This window comes from Lissotriton vulgaris, chromosome 12, assembly GCF_964263255.1.
Source record: "Lissotriton vulgaris chromosome 12, aLisVul1.2, whole genome shotgun sequence".
NCBI classification, from domain to species: domain Eukaryota; kingdom Metazoa; phylum Chordata; class Amphibia; order Caudata; family Salamandridae; genus Lissotriton; species Lissotriton vulgaris.
The window spans coordinates 644,066,974-644,088,887 of record NC_141700.1 but is presented as its reverse complement, the minus strand read 5'-3'; the positions used below and the strand labels follow the sequence as shown (position 1 = coordinate 644,088,887).

At 43.6% G+C, this 21,914-nt stretch overlaps 1 protein-coding gene across 1 annotated transcript; it reads right to left on the bottom strand.

Annotated features, from left to right (window-relative positions):
- Nucleotides 1-525: 525 nt before the first annotated feature.
- LOC147677928 (DNA replication factor Cdt1-like) lies at nt 526-21,562 on the bottom strand. The gene is made up of 10 exons (XM_086945818.1): nt 21,055-21,562; nt 20,309-20,458; nt 17,294-17,601; nt 15,250-15,441; nt 13,896-14,041; nt 13,686-13,786; nt 13,154-13,342; nt 6,972-7,115; nt 1,698-1,899; nt 526-1,387 (listed from the first exon to the last, which is right to left on the bottom strand). The coding sequence occupies exons 1-10, from the start codon at nt 21,373-21,375 to the stop codon at nt 1,224-1,226; spliced, it is 1,917 nt and encodes a 638-aa protein (XP_086801944.1). The 5' UTR covers nt 21,376-21,562; the 3' UTR covers nt 526-1,223.
- Nucleotides 21,563-21,914: the final 352 nt, after the last annotated feature.

Genomic DNA, 21,914 nt, shown 5'->3' with positions numbered 1-21,914 from the left:
GGGTCAGACTGATTTGCATATGGCCATGTCTGAACTGGGGTGGCAGAGTGGTCTAAAGAATGGTGATGGATTAAACCCAGATCTTTTGACTGGGTGTGAGTGTTTGATTGGTTCAGATGCTCCGTCCATCACCACCCCCTTTTGTACCGCTAATCTACCTCCAGCATGCCAAATTCCCTAGAGTCCGGAGAAGAACAATTTCCGAACACTCTGAACCAAGACTTGAACATCCCTCAACCATTTACGACTGCCAATCATAAGAACACAAACATTGAACAAGTGTGGTTAAAATTTCCCTGCTTGGTTACCATTGTGTATTAAAATCATCACATTGCACCTCTTAATGTCCTACAGAAGAGATAATTCAGGTCCAGTGTTGACAACTCCTAAACTAGCATTCGCAACATCCAACTTTACCAACCTCCAAAAAATAATAAAACACCACAATTTGGACCATTCAACTCCATTCTCAGACCACCCTGTTAAGAGAGAAAGGACCTCGAATGATAACTACCACATGAAGGGTTCAATTAACAAGGATCTTTTTAATTAAAACAATATTTTGCATACAAACAGGCTGAACACATGGCACAAAGGTTAGACCCAGAAATAATAGGCTATTAAAAATACAAAAATGTGCAAATGAACATGGCTAGCTCTATAAAAAGGGACTAGAAACTTCATGATCCTAAAGGGTGGTTTTAACCCTCAAACCCCTATTCATATTTACATGTGGTGCAAACGAACAAATCTAGTATTGACCCTTGCCTTCCCCACCAATCCAACCCATCTCACATCAGCCACATCCATGAGTAGACTATAGTTGGTAGATTGTACAGTGCACCAAGACCACAGACAAACACAGGGTTAAATAAGTCTTGCTGGCATTGTTCGACCAGCCTGGTCAAGAATTATCTGTTTTGAATATAAAATCTTGGCCGATTAAAGAATTTTAAAAGGGGGCATCTGCTGTAGAAAAATTGGAAAACGTATCAGCAAAAACAAGGTTTGAAAGACCCGTAGAAGCGGACCAAAACAGTAATTTCCAGGTACCAATAATCTTGCAACATACTTCAAGTATTACTGATAACAAAAACTAAATTCCAAAAACTGATCTGCTGCAATAGTAAAAGTCTGCTCAGTCATGTAACGCTTTTGAAAGGGCTGTGCAAAGCTCAAAGTCCCATTCCAGTGTAAATAGAGTCCAAGCGAAAGCGCAGAGGTTACAGTCTTTCTTCTTCCTTCACTTTCTTATCTAGAGCCTCTACAACAACGCAGAGTTCCACAGTCTTATCTAACTTCAAGTAAGTTTCTTTACGGATCGTGTGAATGCCAAGCCAGCTGGGCACCAGTTCAGCGAGGAGGCGAAGGTGTTTCTCCATCTCTCCTACAGCAAAGAAGAAATATACAGGTTACTCGCATGTCGACTGAGCAAGGAAGACGCACTACAATATTATAACCAGGATATACAGTTCTATGAAAGCCTGCCACATTAAAGAACTTCAATCATACATGTGTAGCTGTGCCAAGCACACGTTCATGGAATTGGTTTTTGGCCACTGGCATTATCTGCAAAATCTAACAATCTGTGTCGAGAAAAGGAAGACCATGTATACAAGCGCCAGCACCATCCAACCACCCTGCCTCCGAAACCCCACATGTAAGGGACACAGTCCCATGAAACTGCCAAGCCTTACTCTGCGTCATTGAGGAGCGATAGCTGCCGATCACTCTGTTGCAGGAGACCTCCATGGTCAGAGCTGGCTTCTTCTCAGACACAAAGACGTTTCTCAATATCCGGGCCATTTCTGGTAGCCTGGACATCACAGCGAGGCGCTCCTCTTGCTGAGGGTTCCGGGTCATTAAGGCCTGAATCTTCTGAGCTTCCTTTGCTCGGATCTGAGAAACAAATTTAAAATTAGCGGGTTCACCAGTCAGACGTTTTGGGGGGGGGGGGGGGGGGGGGGGGGATGACACAAGGATATAAGTCTGAATAACAAAATGAGAAGCCAGGATGTTAACCTCAATGACCTCCAATTGCACGTCCACAGCTGACAGGTTTGACATACAACAATGATCAGCTGCAAGCAACTGGAAGTTTTACAATGGAGTCGGAAACCACTGCTTGGTTGAGGACAACCATTACAGTATCTTCTAGCAGTCTGGCCATCGGAGCACTCACTGGTAGATCAAGCTGCATTACGCTGAAGCAAGATCAGGCAGGCTGGTCATCAGCGTTCACTGCTCATTACAATGCCCATGAGATCAAGTGGCTGTCTAAATCTCCAGATCAGGTCATAAACCTGTGTGTATCGTCATTAAAAGACTGGATGCAAAAATCAGAAACCGCATCCATAACCCAAGGAAGAGAGGTGACTGACCCACTGTCTGCAGGGCTCCTGATAATGGAGGTCGTAAAGGACAAATGGGGGTGTTGTCAACACAAGCACTACAGGGCGGTCTTGGCACATAGCTGCAGGTCATTTTCAGGAATATAAAGGAATTGGATGATACATCGCAAACCTGCTTGCATTGGTCTCTCATGGGTACAAAGGAGGCCTCATACTTTGTGTTCAAGAGATGCAGAGAGCATACCGTGAGATTTCAATAGAGCTACACAAGATCATGGTGTGTAAAGTGTTTATAGGGGGAAGATATTATAGTAATTGCTGTCCAAGACTGTTCTGCTGATGGTAAACAATAATTAGGCTGTGATACCACTCTGGTGCACAAGTAGTGTGCATGTTAGCTTTTGTTAATACTCGAAAAAACACTGTGCACCTTTGAAACCTTTGCCATTTAAGTATGGTTGCACCTCTGCCTGACTTCTTAGTAGATCACGATAATACATTCAAGTTCATGAACTTCTAATGTCAATAGTTTAAACTAGACAAAACCTTTTAATTAGAATATTTTATATACTGATTATAGGCTGCTCTAGAAAGCAAGTTATGCCATCACAAGAGAAAGTGCCACATGTTGCACAATCAAAAGGAGTGGGTGCAAGTACATTTCGCCCTTCTAGGCCAACATATTTCAGCACCGCAAAAGAAAATGGAACTAAAGAGTTGCTTGTGTTTTCATTTGGAGGTGGGGGTCGGGCGCTCTCGTCGGGGGGGGGGTGGCATTGGTATTTTTGGCTGAAACGTTTAATAGGAGCAAGACCAATGTTGATTTGAATATGGGTAACCTCCATGTGTAGGTACAGTGAGCAAAGAATCAAGTACTGTAATGTGGTCAAAGTTATTACCAGCAGCTGAGATTATAGATTTTCACTCAATTCCATTTCTGTCAGTAATCCTGCCCATCACTAGATTACATGACTGTAGAAAAGAAAATGGGCCACGGAGGGAGACAGGAGCGGATGCTGTAACAGTTGCAGGTTACTAAAAAAGGTACAGATATTGAGGAACAACCCTTGTGCCCAGGCAAGCCATCACTTCATAATCTTTGCCAGTTTCAGCGCAGTTTGATCTCCCCTGCAACGCGGTGTCGGCCTCGGCCTCATGCACTGTCCGAATCAGGTCGCTCATCTTTGGTGCACTAGTGGGCACTGCCTGGGATCAGAGGCAGCAGGTCAGCATTTCAGACAATGCATATTCCCCAGGCAGGTGAGTCTGCTGCAGAAAATGAGGTTTATGGGCAAGCTCAGCTTGGTGCAGCTGCCATGGTTTGCAGCAAGCTGCCCTGGATATATAAGGGTTATCATATGCCCACCCAACTCAGGATTTAATATTGGGACTTAATTTATGTTTTTTGTGATAAATGATGAAACGTGAATATCTATTAATGTTATTACCATGAAGAATCACTCAAATTCAAGTGTGGGGAAGGGTTGGGGGGTTGTTAAATTAGTCTAAACGGTTTGCATTTGGTGACACCCATCGCAGCTATTTTCTCCATATCAGCAGATATTACAGAGTTTTGCAAGTGTTATGAGTGACTGTACATGACAAACTACCCTCACAGGCTGGTGCATTCTGTAAACATAGTTAATCTAATATTTACCTTCATTCAATTTTTTCTTCCTTTTTTTGCCCAATTTCTTTTTCTTTCATTGGTTTCTTTATTTTATCCATCTTTAAGCAGCCAATTACAAATAATTTGGCAGGAAAATCAGTCTATCAAACTGCCCTGCTATGAAATAGGGGGGGGGGGGGGGGAATGGGGCACCTACTACAAACCTGTTCAAGTTTAAAGGCTTAAATTAGAATCCATACTAATATTATAAAGAGAGCCCAAACCTTTGAGGCGGGTAATCTCAGTAACTACAGCACCAATCACAACACCCAATACAGCGTAGGAAAGGGCAGTTGCAGCAGAAGGACATAGGCTATGCAGACGCCCACCATATATATTTAAAAGGTAAAAGAACCGTGCCAGCAAAGTAGTCCCTTGTGGGTGTGTCTGCGGTCTGCTGTGGGCGTGTGCATGACAAACGCTGGGGGCATGTGGTACGTTCCGCCCTTCATGCCATGTGAGTCGTACATACAAGCACCAATGACACAATTGCGCTGTATCAAGGGGCGCGCTGGGAGCGTGACACGCTGGGGCCATGACAAATGCTGTGGGCATGATTATGGGGTGCAGGGGTATTTAGAGGGACCAGGGTGGGATTTGTTTTTAGGGCGTAAAAGGTAATGAAATAATAAATACATATAATATAAATAATGCAATTTAAAAGAATAAATGTATATAAGACGCCCCCCTGTGATTCTACAGTGTCCGTGCTCAGAACATTCAGGGCATAGAGGAGCAGTGAAGGTCGCGTGGTGTGACGAAAACTACGCACCGTGTGCAGTCGCATTGGCCCCCCCCCCCCCCCCCCCCAACCCACTTGGACAATACTATGGCTGATTACGGGGTGTAAAGCGGCCCTTACATAAAGAATACCCTGGCGGAACTACAAGCACCAACATGCTCTTCTGCATACGCCCACTCTGGGCGGTACTTAGAACTTTTATCATGTGTTCCCCAGCTGGTCTGCTAACACTTCCTGCCTGCGAACACGCCAGTGTTGCAAATGCATTAGGCTTCCTGATACTTGGAGCGGTGCTCTGCTGCTGCACGATGTTGGTCCTCCATTAAAGACTTTTAACTTCACTGCGGGTTTGGCGTCTTCATATGTGGCAAACGTTCGTGTGGCTATATATATATATATATATATATATATATATATATATATATATATATATATATATATATATATATATACACACAGCAACAGCAGTATTTCAGGGCTCCGCATTCCATCGACCCAGAAAGACCACACGAATCCAAACGTAAATAAAGGCACAGGGTTTATTAAAGTTTTGTCCAACAAAATCTGACGCGTTTCGGGCATCCGCCCTTGCTCACCGACAGTCAGTTAGTGCGGCATTCACATTTAAATACCCAGTGCTTCACAGTTTTTTTGGTGTTTCAATTAGCATTTTTCCACTGTGAGCACTACAAAATCTGTTTTCCAAACATAAATGTTAACAGTTAATCTCTACTACACATTAGATGGTTAAAATCCACAATATGTAAAAAAGAGTTTGTTAAAATCCATTATTTATAAAAATGTATTAAATGGCCAATAAATGCGACAAACCAAATATATATATATATATATATATTTAATGTTTTAATAATGTACTTTTACAATGTATATGACTTTACCACAGATGCATTTGCGTTATAATGGCATGCGTGATAAAGGCATATGCGTTGTAAAAGTTTTAGAAATGATGGCTTTGCGGAGTAATAGTCCCCACGTTATAAAAATTGCGGAGTGAAGGTATGCGGGATGTTGCACTGCGGAATACCACCACATGTCTGTTTCCCGCTGTTCTTATATTTTTATGACCCACACCAACGCTCTTCGGGAAACCTAGCCCTGGACACCCAAACCTAGCCCTGAACCCTAAAATACCCATTTACCCCAAAACCCCAACCTATCCCTGAACGCTTAAAATACCCCTGTACCCCAAAACCCAAACCTACCACCACCTCAAAATACCCCTGTACCCCAAAACTCAAACCTAGCCCTGAACCCTTAAAACACCCCTGTACCCCCAAACCTAGCCCTAAACCCTAAAAACACCCCTGTACCCCAAAACCCAAACCTAGCCCTGAACCCTAAAAATACCCCTGTACCCCAAAACCCAAACCTAGCCCTGAATAAAAAACCCTGTACCCCTTAAACCAAAACTATCTGAACCCTTAAAATACCCAAACAGCCCAAAACATATACCTCAGTAGCCCAAAACATATACCTCCGTACCCCAAAACATATACCTCCGTACCCCAAAACATATACCCATACTTACCTTATCCAAACATTTTAAAAAACATGCTTTTACCATTCATACATTTACAATGAATTTCGTTGTAAATGTATGCGTGGTAAAAGCATATAAAATGTAGTGCCATTCGTTATAATGGCATTGCGGAGTCATGGTACTTCCGTAATGAAGTATGCGGAGTGATGGTATGCGGAAAAAAGTTGCGGTATAATGGGTGTTTACCGTGGGAAACAATCATTCAAGACTCACAATTCTAATTGTTAAACGGTCACCCATGGCCCTCAAGCGGGGGCACACGCGAATGAGCGTGTCACATTACACACATTCTATTTCATACCCGTTCTATTTCATACCCGGACAACGTCGGGACGGGCTGCTAGTATTAATAAAATAAAAACGCACACTTAAATATTTAATTCCACAACAGAATCTATAAAAGTTCTTTGAATGCCATTCACTATTCAAGGAGACTGACAGTTACACCTCAGAAAACGTTCACTAATATCACCCTGCAAAACTCTAAACTTCAGAGTGCTTGGAAAGGGTGACTCGCGCACCTTTACAACAGACCAGCTTGATGCGGACACTGGGTCATATGGTAGTCACCAGCATAAGGGGAGAATATGGAGGATAAATGTGACATTCTACTAATGTAAGATGTAGTATAGAGGCAGTAATACTCACCCTCTCCAGGAGGGACTCTGGAACTCCCTTCAAGGCCACAGGAACGCTGGCGACGGGGCCCGGTTTCACTGGGTTCGCTTCTTTAGTCTCTGCCACGTTAGATTCCACAGTCCGCAAGGCCAGATTTGCAAGAGCTTTTTCCATCTATAGAGGAGAAAAGGTAACACGTGTTACTGCAGAGTATAAGGAGCATGATATTTAACTGATCTTAGCGCCAGCTAGATATTAATGCGTGTGAATCAGAAGAACAAGCATTGGCAGAGCAAACTGCTCTTGATTTGGCTTTATGGTTTGGCTCCTCTACTCAAAATAAAGAACAAGCATTGGCAACACCAATAGGAGTTGCCTCTGCAAAAGCTATTGGTTTAGCCTATTTTATCCAAACTAATATGCTACACAGCCACACTGCGGTCTAAAAAAAAAATTGTCGGATAGTGGGTGGGATAGTGCGAGGGAATAAGCAACCTGGACAATGGGATGGGCGATAGGAAATAAGGACTATATACAGTAAAATATGCTTTTTAACCCCTTCGATGCTCATGACGGAACGGTTCAGTCATGAGCATCGGTTGAGCTGTGCTCATGACGGAACCGTTCCGTCATGACCACACCCATTTCAAAGGATCCAGCACACCAGAAAAATCTCCTTCGTAGCGATGAGGTTAATTAGAAGGTATTAAATATCTAAATTGAAGCAAAGCCATGAAATGGAAAGGTATATGGTATGGACACAGAAGAATGTATCTTCCCAGAACTTCAATCAGAAAATTTCACCATGCCCATCTAAAACAAGATCTGAAAAGCCAATATGGTCTTTGATATATTACGAATCTAGCACAGAACAAGCTACTGTAATGCATGCTTCCCTCACACACAATAGGTGCAACACATGCAGGAACAGTGCAAGCAGCCCTCACATACAGTACGTGTTGAGGCGCACAAGGTTCCCTCGCACACACAATTGTACTAGCACAGGCATGTGCAACAAAAGATTCCATCTCACAACAGAACAAGTGGCAGTAAGAAGGCAAGCATCCCTCATACATAAAGTCTCTCCCATCTTTCCGATCACTCTTCTATGATGCTGGACTTAAACTGGGGGGTCTAAGCAGCCCAATAGAAATTGGTCTTCTGATAGATCCTTTCTTACCTCCTCTGAGGACATGGAGTTTATTAAATCTGAAGCCCGTGAATTTTTTCTGACTAATGTAGGCTCCGCCAAACTCGGTGTTGTTTGGGACGCCTTTAAATGTACAATAAGAGGGCTGATAAAAAATAAAACGGTCTATAGAATAAGGCAATACCTGGAAGAGGTGTCCTCTATAGAGGCTAGAATGTCAATAGTGCAAACAGATATTGAGGGAAGTAGAATCGAAGATGGTAATGATATATCCCTGAAGCTCGAGGAGTTGGAGGAATTAAAAAATAGGTTATCATCTATTTTGGACAAACGGATCCTGCAGAGGTGGGAGGTCAGCAAGTTGTCTCACTTTCAGTATGGGAGGGTGCAGGCAGGTTGCTGGCCTGGAAAGCTAAAACTGACAGGGTAAGAAATCATGTAGAGGTAATTACTGTGGGAGGAAATTCCTTTACAAGAGATGAGGATATCAGGGACACCTTTAAAGATTTCTTCCAGTTAATATACCAGGAGGACCTTAATATAACAGCAGAGAGTATTACAAACTGGTTGGAGGCAATCTCGCTACCATCAGCCGAGCAAAACCACTTCTTAGACAACGAAATAACAGGGGCAGAGGTAGAGGAAGCTATTCGGGGAACTAAGGATAATAAAGCTGCAGGGACAGATGGTTTACCGTCCGAAATCTATAAAAACTTGATGGTTGAGGTTGCCCCTATTCTGGTGTCTTTATTACACCAGATATTAAGGGAGGGTGAGGCACCACCAGCCTCTTGGGACAACGCCTCAATAACACTTATTTTGAAGCCTGGGAAGTCTCCGGCTGACTGTGGCTCGTATCGGCCTATTTCGATACTGAATGCCGATTACAAACTTTTTGCTTCGATTTTAGCGAAAAGGCTTGGTCAAGTGGCCCGGACATCTTGCACCATAACCAAAAAGGCTTTGTGAAGGGGAGGCAGATGTTTGAGCTCATTTATGATCTTATAGGCTCCATCGATATTGCAACAAAGGAAGGAATGCCCCTGTCAGTTCTCACGTTGGACGCCACCATGGCCTTAGACATTGGTTGTACCTGTCGGAGGCCCTGTCGAAGTTCAACGTGGGCAAAAAATTCTGTGGAGCGATAAAGTTGCTGTACAGAAGTCCATCAGCCTCTCTGTTGGTCAACGGGTGCTATCTGAGTCGTTTCCGGTAACGAGGGGGACTAGGCAGGGTTGCCCCCTGTCTCCCCTATTATTCGATCTATACATAGAGCCCTTTGCCCAGAAATTAAGAGAAGCCATCTTAGTTGCACCATTTACCTATTGCAATTGGATGAAAAAAGTAGCCCTCTACGCGGATGTTATGATCTTTACATCTGATACAAGTACGGCGTTCCCTGCAGTCATTGACCTAGCCTTGGAATTCGGTAGAGTTTCAGGGTACGAGGTCAATGCCTCCAAGACTGAGTCTATGTCATGGAACGTTGCCCACAATATTCATGGTGAAATATCGAGAATCAATCTGCGGTATCTGGGTGTTTCAATAGTGAAAGATATAGGGCTGATTGCTCCTTCAAATTTTGATAGGGTGGCTGCACAGTGCCGAAAACAGATGAGCATGGGCACATCTCCCGATTACCATCTTAGGGAAGGTAAATCTGGTTAAAATGTCCATCTTGCCAAAGGCAACATTTTTATTTAATTCAATTCCGTTGTTTTTTTATCCCAAAACTATATCTAAGTTACAGGGTGAGATTTCCTCATTTATATGGAGTAACAAAAACCCGAGAATGGCTTGGAAAAAGATAAGGCGTCGAAGGGAGAAGGGGGGGACTGGCAGGTCCGGATCTCCAAGCTTATGCGTGGGCCTTTCAGTTATCCCACTCACGCATGTTGCTGAAAACACCTACCGAAACAGGTGTGGGCAGCATGTTTTCAGCTTTGCTGAGTTGTGAGGGAGTTGGGCAGAGCAGCTTCTTGTTCAAATTTGGGGATCCCAAGTTTTTAAAAAAAATAAAACTGAAGGTGTTGCAGGGGATGGCCAGTGCCTGGTACAGACTGAGATTTTTGATTAAATTGGGGTATTATTCTAACTGTGCCCCGATCTGGGACCTACCTGCACCCCCGGCCTGGACGGAAGATGCACTTGCTTTACCACTTAGAGAGGCTGGAATTAAATCTTGGGGAGATCTATTCATGGATGGATCCTTACTACCATGGAATTACTTGGTCAATAAAATCGGGCCCAGATTTAAGATTTAAATATGTGCAAATAGCAAGTTGGGCTCAGACCTTTCAAGGACAGTCCACACGGAGTAGAAATCTACCTATAGGAGTAGTAAGTGAGTTAGAGGCCGGTCTGGTCAATAAACCCCCTGCAAAAAAGGAGATCTCACTCTGGTACAAAACAATCTTAGAGGAAACCGACGGAAACTTCTGTCTCCCATCACAACTATGGGGCGAGTTGATGCCGGGGAAGGATGTGGAGGAACTGTGTGGAGCCTCATGCGGGGTGCTCTGGGACTTGGTTAAACCAGCTTGGATGCGAAGAAATAATTTATTCACCATGCATAGGGCCTACTATTCCCCGCAGAGGCTGTCGAAGTTTTCCTTGACGGGACCGATCTCTTGCACAAGATGTGGCTTGGAGGCGGCATCTGATGTGCATATCTTTTTTGAATGCCCGCAAATCGCGGCTTTCTGTAACTCTATAGGTGAAAAACTGTCCTCATGTCTGGGTCGTCCAATATCTATAGATTTGGGTCTTGTTATTTTTGGCCGAGTGAAAAATCCCGCTCTGCTGCCTCGAACCTTTTGTTTTTCTCTGTGTTGGTAGCCCGCAGGGAAATCTGTAGGCATTGGAAGGATGCTCTGCCTCCCTCTTTTTATGAATGGCGCTCCGCAATGCTCCGAATATCTAAATTAGACCTGGCAAGGGGAGGAAATCAGGAAAGGAGAGCTTTCTGGTACCAGCTGGACTGGTGTCGTTGAGCCTGGGGTTTTTTTTCCCCCAGGTCCAATGATTACGCATTCATGGTTCACCCTTGGGTTGGCCCAGAACGAAGATATTTTCAAGGGAGACTAAATAGGCCAGACACTATCTTTTGGCGGTCTTAGCCCGTAGGTCGAAGGATTGTGGCCTGCCAGAAGGCGTTGTTGGGATATTGTGGCGTCTATTCCATCAAATTATTCCTGCCAGCGGATGCTGAGACATCACCAGGCACTGCCTACCTTCTTGCTTTGTGGAGAGATTGCTAGTAGATGGATTGGAGCCATGGCGTGAATGAGGATAAAAAAAATAAAAAATAAAAAAAAAATAAAGTCTCAGATCAAAGTGCATTAGCACTGAAAGTTTTTTTAATACACAAACAAGCAACAGTATTTCAGCTTCACTTTGATGCACAATTTGCAATGCAATACTGTTAAAGTGACAAAATGCATTGTAGATTATCATTGGTTCAAACCAAACTCAGTTTCTAAATACATTCTTCAGCAAACAAGTGGTTGATAGGCATGTAAGGCAGGACGGTCGGGAACATTAACTCTTTTCTGGCTTATGATGCATTCTGACTAATGCAAGCGCAAAGACGCCCCAGGGCATTTGCGAGCTTTATAAGAATATCACATTCAGGAGGTATAATACCCAATAGAACACCTTTACAACAGTTTTTACTGGGATATGGATAGTATCCAGCAAACTAGGGAATAGACATTTTTGTAGGATGGCGCAGTGCCCTCATGTTCGAAGTAGAAGCAAGATGCAGGAGTCTGGTTTGTTTGAAGGGAGGGTAAAATTACAAAAGAGATAGTCACACAATGAAAGTAGAGGAGACTATTTCATTGAACAGGTGTTTTCTTGCAGAGGTTCTTAAGCCTAGCCTTTAATTGAGAGACATGTCAACATGGTGGAACAAGTATTAACTTGGATGTAGGACTCTAGGTAGAAATTTCTTGACATCAGTAGAATTGTGCATTCTTAATGTGTAGAATAGTCATATACAATCAAATCCACATGTGTACACTTAGATGTTATTAACTTTGAAACCAACTTCACATGATCGGTTAAAGTGCATTTTTCTGGCTTATGCTAACTAGGCATCAACACCATCTTGTTCCAAATAGAAGTCTCATCTAGTTTGAGCTCTATTTATTTTTACTGCACGTATTCAACGAAGGAATGTTCCTCTCCTAATGACATTCTCTAAGAGACCAGCATAGCCTCAGAAATGTAGCTTTCCTTCAAGGATCTTCAACCTGCCTGCTGCATTGCATTCATTCACAATGGTCCAGTGTATTGCATTTTGTTCTGACATCTCTGGCAGGGGTGGGTGGAACTCAGTTTCACTATGCGGAATTACATAAAAACTGATTCCATGGAGTTGGATAAGCAGCGGAATTTCGGCATGTAGTGCTTATTTTTAGTGCCGGAGTTTGTCCCGCACTGCACCACCGGCTGCGCCAGAGGGCTCTGCAGCTTGCTGCCGCCTGAGTAGAGAAAAATTGCACTGGGGCTTTTCCTAGTGTTCAATTTCTCGTTGGCGGGTCATAAGCGAGAAAAACTCACAATTGTTTGTGGAGTTTTCCAGAACTCCTCACTCCAAGCAGAGCGGGCAAAACTCTGTAGGTGGTGTAAAGTCTACTTCCCACCCCTAATCTCTGGATGACATTACCACAAAAGGTGCTGAATCAATATTCATGTAGTGCTTAGGTGGCATGGCCGTTTGATACGCTTTATTCCAATGCTCTGATTTGCTGAAATAATTAATATTTTGCTCACACCACGATTAACTTACACTGGTGCACCACAGAATGCCTTTGTCAATGCTGCATGCTCTCAAACTGCTATAATCTGTACTTCATCAACCCCAAGGTAAAGAACAGACTTACCCCACTGTCATGCCTAATTCGATCCCATTCATGCCATTAGGACTCAATTAACCTTTAGTTAATGTAAACAAATAAAAAAATTTGTTGCAGTGTACCCACTACTATATTCTCTGCCCGTTGTTTAGCCATTCAATTAACTATACATGGAAACAATTTTCATTGTCTGGACTGACCTTGGGTGTCATCATGCCACGAGCCTTGTTCAGCACGTCTTGCGCGGTCGTCAAAGTATTAACCTGTGGAGGCAGTGGGAGCTCAGCGGCAGGAATATCCGGTACAGTATCTACATTAAAGCGAGGGTGCCAGCGGGTGATGCTGTCATCAGGCACTACCAAGCGAGAATCCAAAGACTCCAGGAAAGCCTGTCCAGAAAAAGTAGTGTTATTACTTAAGTGCAGCAAACAGCACAAACATGTAAAAAAAAAAAAATTGTGGAGGCTTAGCACTCCATGCTTCAGGACTCAAGAAATAGAGGAAAGGGGCATCCTTGAACACAAAGCAATTACTAGTCATGGCTCAAAAATGGGCTAGAAAACAGCAGAATATATTTTAGCATATTTTGGCAAATAAAATTCTAGGATGTCATGAACACTTGCTTCACGGTACCTCCTCAAGCCAATTCCAAATGAAGTGAAGGCAAAGACAGAAGAACAGATGTGACGCTCAGACACATTCACCCTTTACTCTCCTCAATCCCATCCTTACCCTGTGATGCCTCTTCACTATGTTCAGAATGTTGCCTCCAAAGATGCGGCGCCGCTCCAGAAGGCAAGATGCAGAGAGCTGAGGCCGTCCATCAGTCTTGTCTAAAAACGGGGAAAAATGCCTTTAGTCAAAATTATTCTAGGCCTCTAAGAAGCAAATGTACAACTAATCTCTACAGTGGCTGTGCAGGGTGGGAGGGCAGCAACATACCATTAGACACCAAGGGCTCAAGCGTGAGCTGGTAGTCGGACTTCTTCATGCCATCCTTGTACGTTGGGATATTGTTCTCCTGACGGAAACGGTAGGCTGTGGGATAAACCGTTTTAATCTGACCAATGTTCCTCTCCTCAAAAGGCCTGCAACACAATAGGAAAGTTTGTGGGGATGTAAGTTATGCATTATGTGGAGGGGGAAAACAGGTGTCAGCATCCTATCTAAACTGTACCAGGAGCGTCTGACACTACATATGCAGATTACAGTAAATTGTCATCAATCCTACCTTGTCCATACCCACAACATACCTGCCAACAAGAGGATTTACCACGCCCAAACTCTAGATGGGACTGGTGTGCAACACGAATGGAGTAAACTTTCACCCTCCAAATGATGGATACAGAAAATTGCCTTTTCCATACAAAGCAGCTCAGAATTACAAAGCTGGCCCAGTTCACGGCTTTAGGCAAACACTATGGGAAGACTGATTCGCAAGGCCATAAGTATTCTGAACTTTTGGTCTGTCGAGCTAGACTTCTCTACATTTGAGCCAGCCAGCCGGCTAGGCAGCAAGACCAGGTTCAAGCTTCTTGTGGGTAAAACAGGGATACAAGATGCAGACCTGAGCGAGTTAAAAGCACAGAGGCTTCCATTCAATGTTACTTTAGCTTGTTTAAAAGCTTCAACTGCCTTACAGGCCACTGAGCACATTTTGACTATGCCCTCTGCCCGTTCAAGCTTCTTGTGGGTAAAACAGGGATACAAGATGCAGACCTGAGCGAGTTAAAAGCACAGAGGCTTCCATTCAATGTTACTTTAGCTTGTTTAAAAGCTTCAACTGCCTTACAGGCCACTGAGCACATTTTGACTACGCCCTCTGCCCGTTCAAGCTTCTTGTGGGTAAAACAGGGATACAAGATGCAGACCTGAGCGAGTTAAAAGCACAGAGGCTTCCATTCAATGTTACTTTAGCTTGTTTAAAAGCTTCAACTGCCTTACAGGCCACTGAGCACATTTTGACTATGCCCTCTGCCCCTTCAGTGATTCCTAAATCTTTGGTTGATAAAATTAAGATGCATATGGCAAGATTATATATCGCACGACAAATGTTGAGTATTTTCAGAACTCAAAAGCTGATGTTTGCACAAAAATGGCAGAATCTTCAAAATATTCTTAGAGGGATTTTTTGAGTGATAAATCATTTGCCAAAAACTTATTACTAATAGGTTTACTTATGTGCCAGGGACACTGTACAGCTATGGTAATCTTTGACATGGTGGTGACTGATGTGATCTTGTCTGATGCGGTCACCAATACATCACTAATATTCCAACAGCCAGCCCACACTCACTTGTGCATCATATCCTGCACGCCTTGCTTCACTTTGGTGAAGGTCACAGTCTCACTTCTGTTGAAGAGCATTCCCACAATGGTGTCCATGCTGCGGAACATCTCGGCCAGCACCTTGTACTTGTAGGGTAAAGACAGTCCAGGGGGCACATCCTGGGCAAGGGTGTGGAAACGCTGGTATGCTGGAACAGGGCTAGAAAGACAATAAGGAAGTAATCAGAAGAGGTCCAAATCCAAGCACTGAAACTTTTCAAAAGAAGCTTGAACGAAAAAAAATAAAAAATGTTTTGTGCACGCTTTACCTCCTCAAACATCAAGGCACCAAACCAAACTATGCACTTCCAGCCTCCATCACCAAAAGTTTAGTAGATATGAAAGGAGGCACATGATCACTAAGCTATACCATATATTCAATGCTGCAGGTCATGATACAGTTATAAAGCAAACCAAACCAGCCATAATAAATAGGGAGAGATCATTAAATAAAATAGTGCTCACAGTCTAGATAAAGCAGACTGCGTAAACAGTCCAGTCCTTATGGGAGGTTACAAATGCAGACATGGCAGTACCAAAGAGTGACTAGTGCGCCTATCCATCGGTTCCTCTGCCAAAAAACTATTGTGCTTCAAAAGGTGTTCCTTCAAAACAATCCCTATGAAGGGTTGGGCAAATTACAAGCCCAGACCCTCATAATAGATAGGTATTTGCATAGATGGATAGAGTCCTAACTCGTTGGACATTATCCACTTACGGGTACGCATGATGCATGAATGATGTGCATTCTGGCTAACCCGCTCAAGGAAATGGGCTATGATTAATCTTCACCGATGTCACTTTTGCAACAAACAAAAACCCTAACCTAAATGTTTGGAGGGTTGATGCAGCACTGCCACACTGCATGCCTTTTTTGATGAATTACAAGGTATGCCTGCGGGAAAGCCACGTGTAAGGTGCAATTTACCACTTACTGCATCCACCTGAGCTGATGTCAAAATAACTATGGTTTGTGAGAAATAAATTTCTAAGCAGATAAAGCGTACATGGTGAAAACTATAAGCAACAAGTCCACCCCCTAATGCCTTAGCGTGTGTACTCACTTTACATGAGGTCTTCTGGCCTCAAACTACTCTTGAAGAAGGCCTGACAAATTATGTTATTAAGTCTGAAACGTGTAGACCATCACCTGGATATCTAAGATCAACTCTGTATTAAAAATATCTGCTTTACATTTTACCTTGTCCCATGATAAATAATTTTGTCCAGGCTTGGAGGGGGATCCTGGAGACAAATTTAACCTCACTTATTTCACTCGTCACCAAAGCACCTGCTCCGCTGTAAATCGGGGCTTTGAAGCACACCTAGGATGTACTCAGCCTCCCAGGTGGGAACCCGATGATGAAGCATGCCACCAACTAGGCTGGTGGGGGAGGGCTCTTCAAACCGAATGGGTTTGCCCTATACCATTGCCTGTTAATGCAGTTATATTATATTTCCTTACAGGGCCTGTCCTCATTGCTTTTTGCATTTAACCAAGGGGAAAAGGACGTGCTCTCCCCCCCGCTCTTCTTTCGTTGATACTAGTGCTTGAATATTTAGTTACGAGTGATGTGAATGGATGTTTGCACATGTGTGAGTATGTGTGCGTCCACTCTGCCGCCCCCCACTCCTAAAATTACTGGCCGCCACTAGTGCTCAAGACAAAAAACAAACACCTGGCTCATGGAGAAGTGGAACAATAAGCACTTGAGCAATGCTCTAGGGCAGGGGCAAAACACAATAAGTGGAAGTGAATGCCACAAACACCAGTTTACGAAAAGCAAGCAAATGAGTGACAATGAAGCCAACCAATCTAAGCAATGGACAGCCTCAAACACATTTTGGTAAAAAAAAATATATATATATCTATATCATGCTTCGATTCAGGAAAGATCTAAAATGGCCACACCAGAAAAAGCGCAAAGACTAGCTCCGAAAGAACCACAATGAAGGTTTGGGCTTTAGTGTGCATTGCCAGGAGCTCAAGATCACTTACACAGCACACATACCTTTCCTCACTCCTTTGCACTCTGTCACCGGACTCAATTCGCATGGGTTCCTCCTCTAGCTTTTTGGCTTTCAGCACCCGTTTCCGCTCTTCTAACTTCTTCAGCCGCTTTTGGAGAGTCTTGAGATCGGAGGTGTTTTTCACAGGCAGTGCTGTTGTCGGACCCTTGGGGGAAGAGGCGGTGTTAGTAACAGATGTTGTTGGCGGTTTCTTGGTCACCGGAGATGTTGATAGATTCAGTTTCTGGGTTAGCTCTTGGATTCTCTGCATGCGCGATTGGAGCTCAGCCAGGTTTCGGGTTGGCTCAGCCTGTAACGAAAAGACAGGGTAAGATACAGAAAGGAAGCTCCAACTAAAGATGTAATTGAGTTTATGCAATGGAGCATGAAGAAAGCAGGGTAGAAAGCAGGGTACTTCAAAGCTTTCAGACCTGAAGCACATCAGCGCATATTGAAAGGTCATAATGGTAACAAGTGATTAAGCTACATGTACAAGTCATGCACAACCATGGTTGCACACACATCTCTCCAACACGTGGAGCCCGATTATCAAGTCAGTTAATGCCTAGATTGTAGTTTTCTAGAGCACATCAATGTCCCAAATTATTCGAGACGGATTATTTCGCTCCACTGACAGACCCTCACTTCTTGACATCTGTCAGTCTAACTCGTGACTGGCCTTGCACTTTTGTACTGCCCTCTGTTGTGTGAACCTCTGTAGCCTTCCATGGAGTTACTTTTGATAGCGAGAGAACTGCATCCCCCTAGGAACAGCATTGGACCTGGAGCCTTCGAAATTGAAAAGGAATACGACCCAGTGCTGAGCCTTTCTGGTAATGTACCCAGGATGTGGAACTCATTACCTATTGACATCAGATTCAACCCCTCCTTCTGCTTCAAAAGGGACTTCAAACTCCATCTCCTCAACAAGTACTTTACCGTCCAAGCCAACTAACCTAGGCTTCAATAACCTAGTGAACTCCCCTCTCACTTGACCTTCAAGGACTGTTCCAACCCCCTGCGTTTTTCTCCCCTTCAATGTATTCATTAGTATGTTTTTGCGTATATATTTATGCTCCCTCTTATCCTGCGATGCAATGCAAATTTCTCTTTTCCTTTGTGTATATAAAGCGCTCCGATACCTGCGGGTCAAGCTAGTGCTATATAAAACTTTAAAAATAAAATAAATAAAATACCCATGCGTAAACTCCCATTTACGCTTGGATCGGAAATACAAATTTAAAATGTATTTGATAGTTAGAAGATGTGTTAAATATCTTAGCCTAGATATATTTCGGCAGGTCAAAACCTGCCAAAATTGAACCTGGGAAATACGTATGTTATTCACTGTACCTGTAAAGATGAATCCATACGAAGGAGAATGGTTTCTTGTAATTGGACAACCTCGGACAGTGCAGGTGTTGAGGCGTAAGCACATCCACTGCTACACCACCGCCTGTCTTTATAACATTATCTTTTACCTCATGCAGAATACAGTCTACATAACACTAAACTACAATCTATGAATCCACATAACTCAAAACTCTACGGTCTATTTAAAGACGCATAACTACACATCACTCTTTATTGAAAACATACTCCCATCCTCTCCTTATAATACAAAAACATTTTTTAATGAAAAAACCCATCAAAAATAGGTAACACAAAGTCTTCAAGTTTCCCTGGTTTAACAATGTTCCTGTCAAAACTGCTGTCAGTGCTAGTAGAAGAACTTGGATTTACAGGACAACTGGATACTTTATCACTGCACAGGTTTGAGCTATAATCAGACAATGTCAGAGGTAGGAGGTACATTTCCATTGTTTGTATGATCAATGGTAATCCACCAATATTTGTCCTCCTCAGAACCAACCTTAGTGCCGTGAGTTTCTTTACAAGCACCACCTTTTCTTACAACATCTAATTTGCTCATATGATAAATAGATCCATCTTCAAGCTGCACTGTATTTCTATGCACCTTGACAATTTTCTTTGGTTCATTAAATATGTTTTTCCTTTTACAACTTTACTACTGGATTTCTACTCTTCTTACCCATTGTCCTATATGAATATTAACATTCCCGACACCATATTTTCTGTCAAAATACACTTTGTAATTCTGTTGAGACTTTGCCATGCATTCCTTTACGTCATTGACGTCCCCATTCAACGTTGTTTTCTTTGTTCATCCAACCTGGATTTACTTTGGAATTTGGAACTCTACCTCATGATACCAAAAGGACTATTGTCAATTGAATCATGCACGATAACTCTGTAGCTCCACACCGTTTCCATTAATTCTATCTAAATCCTTCTTGTTTCGCATAGCTAACTGCAGAGCACCTTTAATAACTGTTTATCCTTTCCAGAACAGCATTTTCTCTTGGATGATAAAGTTGCGTGATTTTTTTATTATTACCAGCATATTATATGAAGTTTTTCATTTCTAAGGATTTAAACTGAAAACCATTATCAGTAAGTAAGGATTTAGGGAAACCTTTCAGAAAAATATTCATGGAATTGGATAACAGAGCGAGAGTCAATTTTTGTAACAACTTCTACTCAAGCGATTTTGAAAACAAATCCATTAAAACAATAATATTTTTTTGAAAACCATCAGTCCATAACACTGGCCCCATTATATCCAAGCTACTTCTTCCCACTGTAAATAGGGCCACACTAAAGAACTATACGGAGGATTTAAGGTTATCTGAGACTTGTCTGCAGATACACACTCCACACATGTTCTAACAGCATACCATTCAGATTTTGGTGCACTAAACACCAAAATGTACATGTTATTCCCCACAAACTTGTAACAGGTGATATTTATTGCACCCTAGGTATAGGTATTTACCAGGTGCACTATGTAGCACATATACTTGTGACAAGGATTTAAACAGCTTCCGGGTACCTCAAATGCTATACAATTGTATCACAAGGGAGTTCTGAAACGTATGCACAAGGCCACACACACACCAGTAACTGCTGCCAGAGATAATGTGCTTTCGACCAACCTTCACTTCCAGAAAACCGGGGTCCTCTAGCCATCGACTGTCCTGCTTCAGTCCAGGTGAAAGGATGCCGTTAGCCAAGTTCTTGGCATTCTTGTCCAGTGATGTAGGGGTGGACGACTGAAGGAGTGGTTCGGAGGTCAGACTTGCAACCTGCAAATTATGTTTTAAAAATGAGACTCTCGCCACACACAAGACCACCACAACAGTGGATGTCTGCGTCACCACACAAAACAAATACGGTGAGGTACGCCACGCACAGAATGAACACAAGAACGCCACAAGTAACGTGTCGCCACTTTAACTCCACTGGTTTATACACTCACATACCACCTCAACTATACGATATCAACCACCAGAGGCCCACAGCATCATAACAATCGAGGTACCTTCGACCCTGTCCATTACTGCTGCTTTGTATAGACTCGTCCACTTTATAAACTCCTGTATTATTTCAATTAACCCCCCCCCCCCAAATTTACATTCTGCAGTATAGGTGCCCTGCTCCAATGCACCCACAAAAGGGTCACACACACAAATCCAGAGGATCGTACATTACACTTTTGTCATTTGGCAGTAAACGTACCTGCCTCGAGACGCTATTCGGGGGAAATGTAGCTGAAAATGACCTTTCCAGAGCGCGAGTTTGTTGTATATATGAGACATTGGAAACAGTTGTCGCGTCCTCTTTAGTTACTCAAACTTCCGTGCAAACCCTCCCCCACTCTCGAGATCGATCAGATTCTTACCTGCTCAAAGGCCGGCACCTCTACCCCGGGGAGGATGAGCTTCTTGCGGGCGGATCGCTTGGCCTCCACGGGTTGGAGGTCGCTGTCGGATTCTGGCCGAGCTCGCTTCTTCCTGCTGGCCGAAGAGCGTGGGGTGCATATGGCGGGCGGGTCCGTGCCGGGCGGCGTGCGGGGCAGGGAGAGCTCGACGGTCCGCGAGGGGCTGAGCGCGGTGGGCTGCTCCGCCAGCAGCTTGCGGCTCTTGCTTCCTCGGGGCCCGGAGCAGGGCGGGGTGCCTGCCTTGCTCTGGGCGAAATAATCGGTCATCCGAAGCTGGGCCATCGCGGGTCACAATGGAGAGATACACGATGTTCCGAAAGAGAACCCGGGGGAAGCGGTGACCAATGGAGCCGGTCGCGGAAAGTCTCTTATGGCAACGCCGAGTGAGATCACAATAGAGAAAGCCACAGACACAACGTTCTACAGAACGTCTGTTTCCCGAAGTAAAGTTTCGCGGGAATTTGAGGTCACGTGACCAGGAAGCCTTCCAATAGGTTGGGGCGGAGGGCGAGGCTATTTCTTGGCCACGGCCTGTTATGGTTCATTCTACCCATCATGCTCTTCTCGTTTTTGTTGGTGAGCTAGGCTGACGGCGACGGTTTTAGTGTTGGACGTTTTCGTTTGTCGCCGGGTTTCGTTTGTAGCACACCGCCCCCTTCCCCTAAAACCCACGCTTAACTCTTTCTAACTTTTTTCCACAGGCTAGAGGGAACCGACAAATTAGAAAAAAAACGTGTGTACATTTTAAGTTGTTTGTTTTTTGGGGGGGAAAAAGTGCTGTGAAAGAAAGCATTTTTCAGCTGCAAATAGCTTAAACAAAC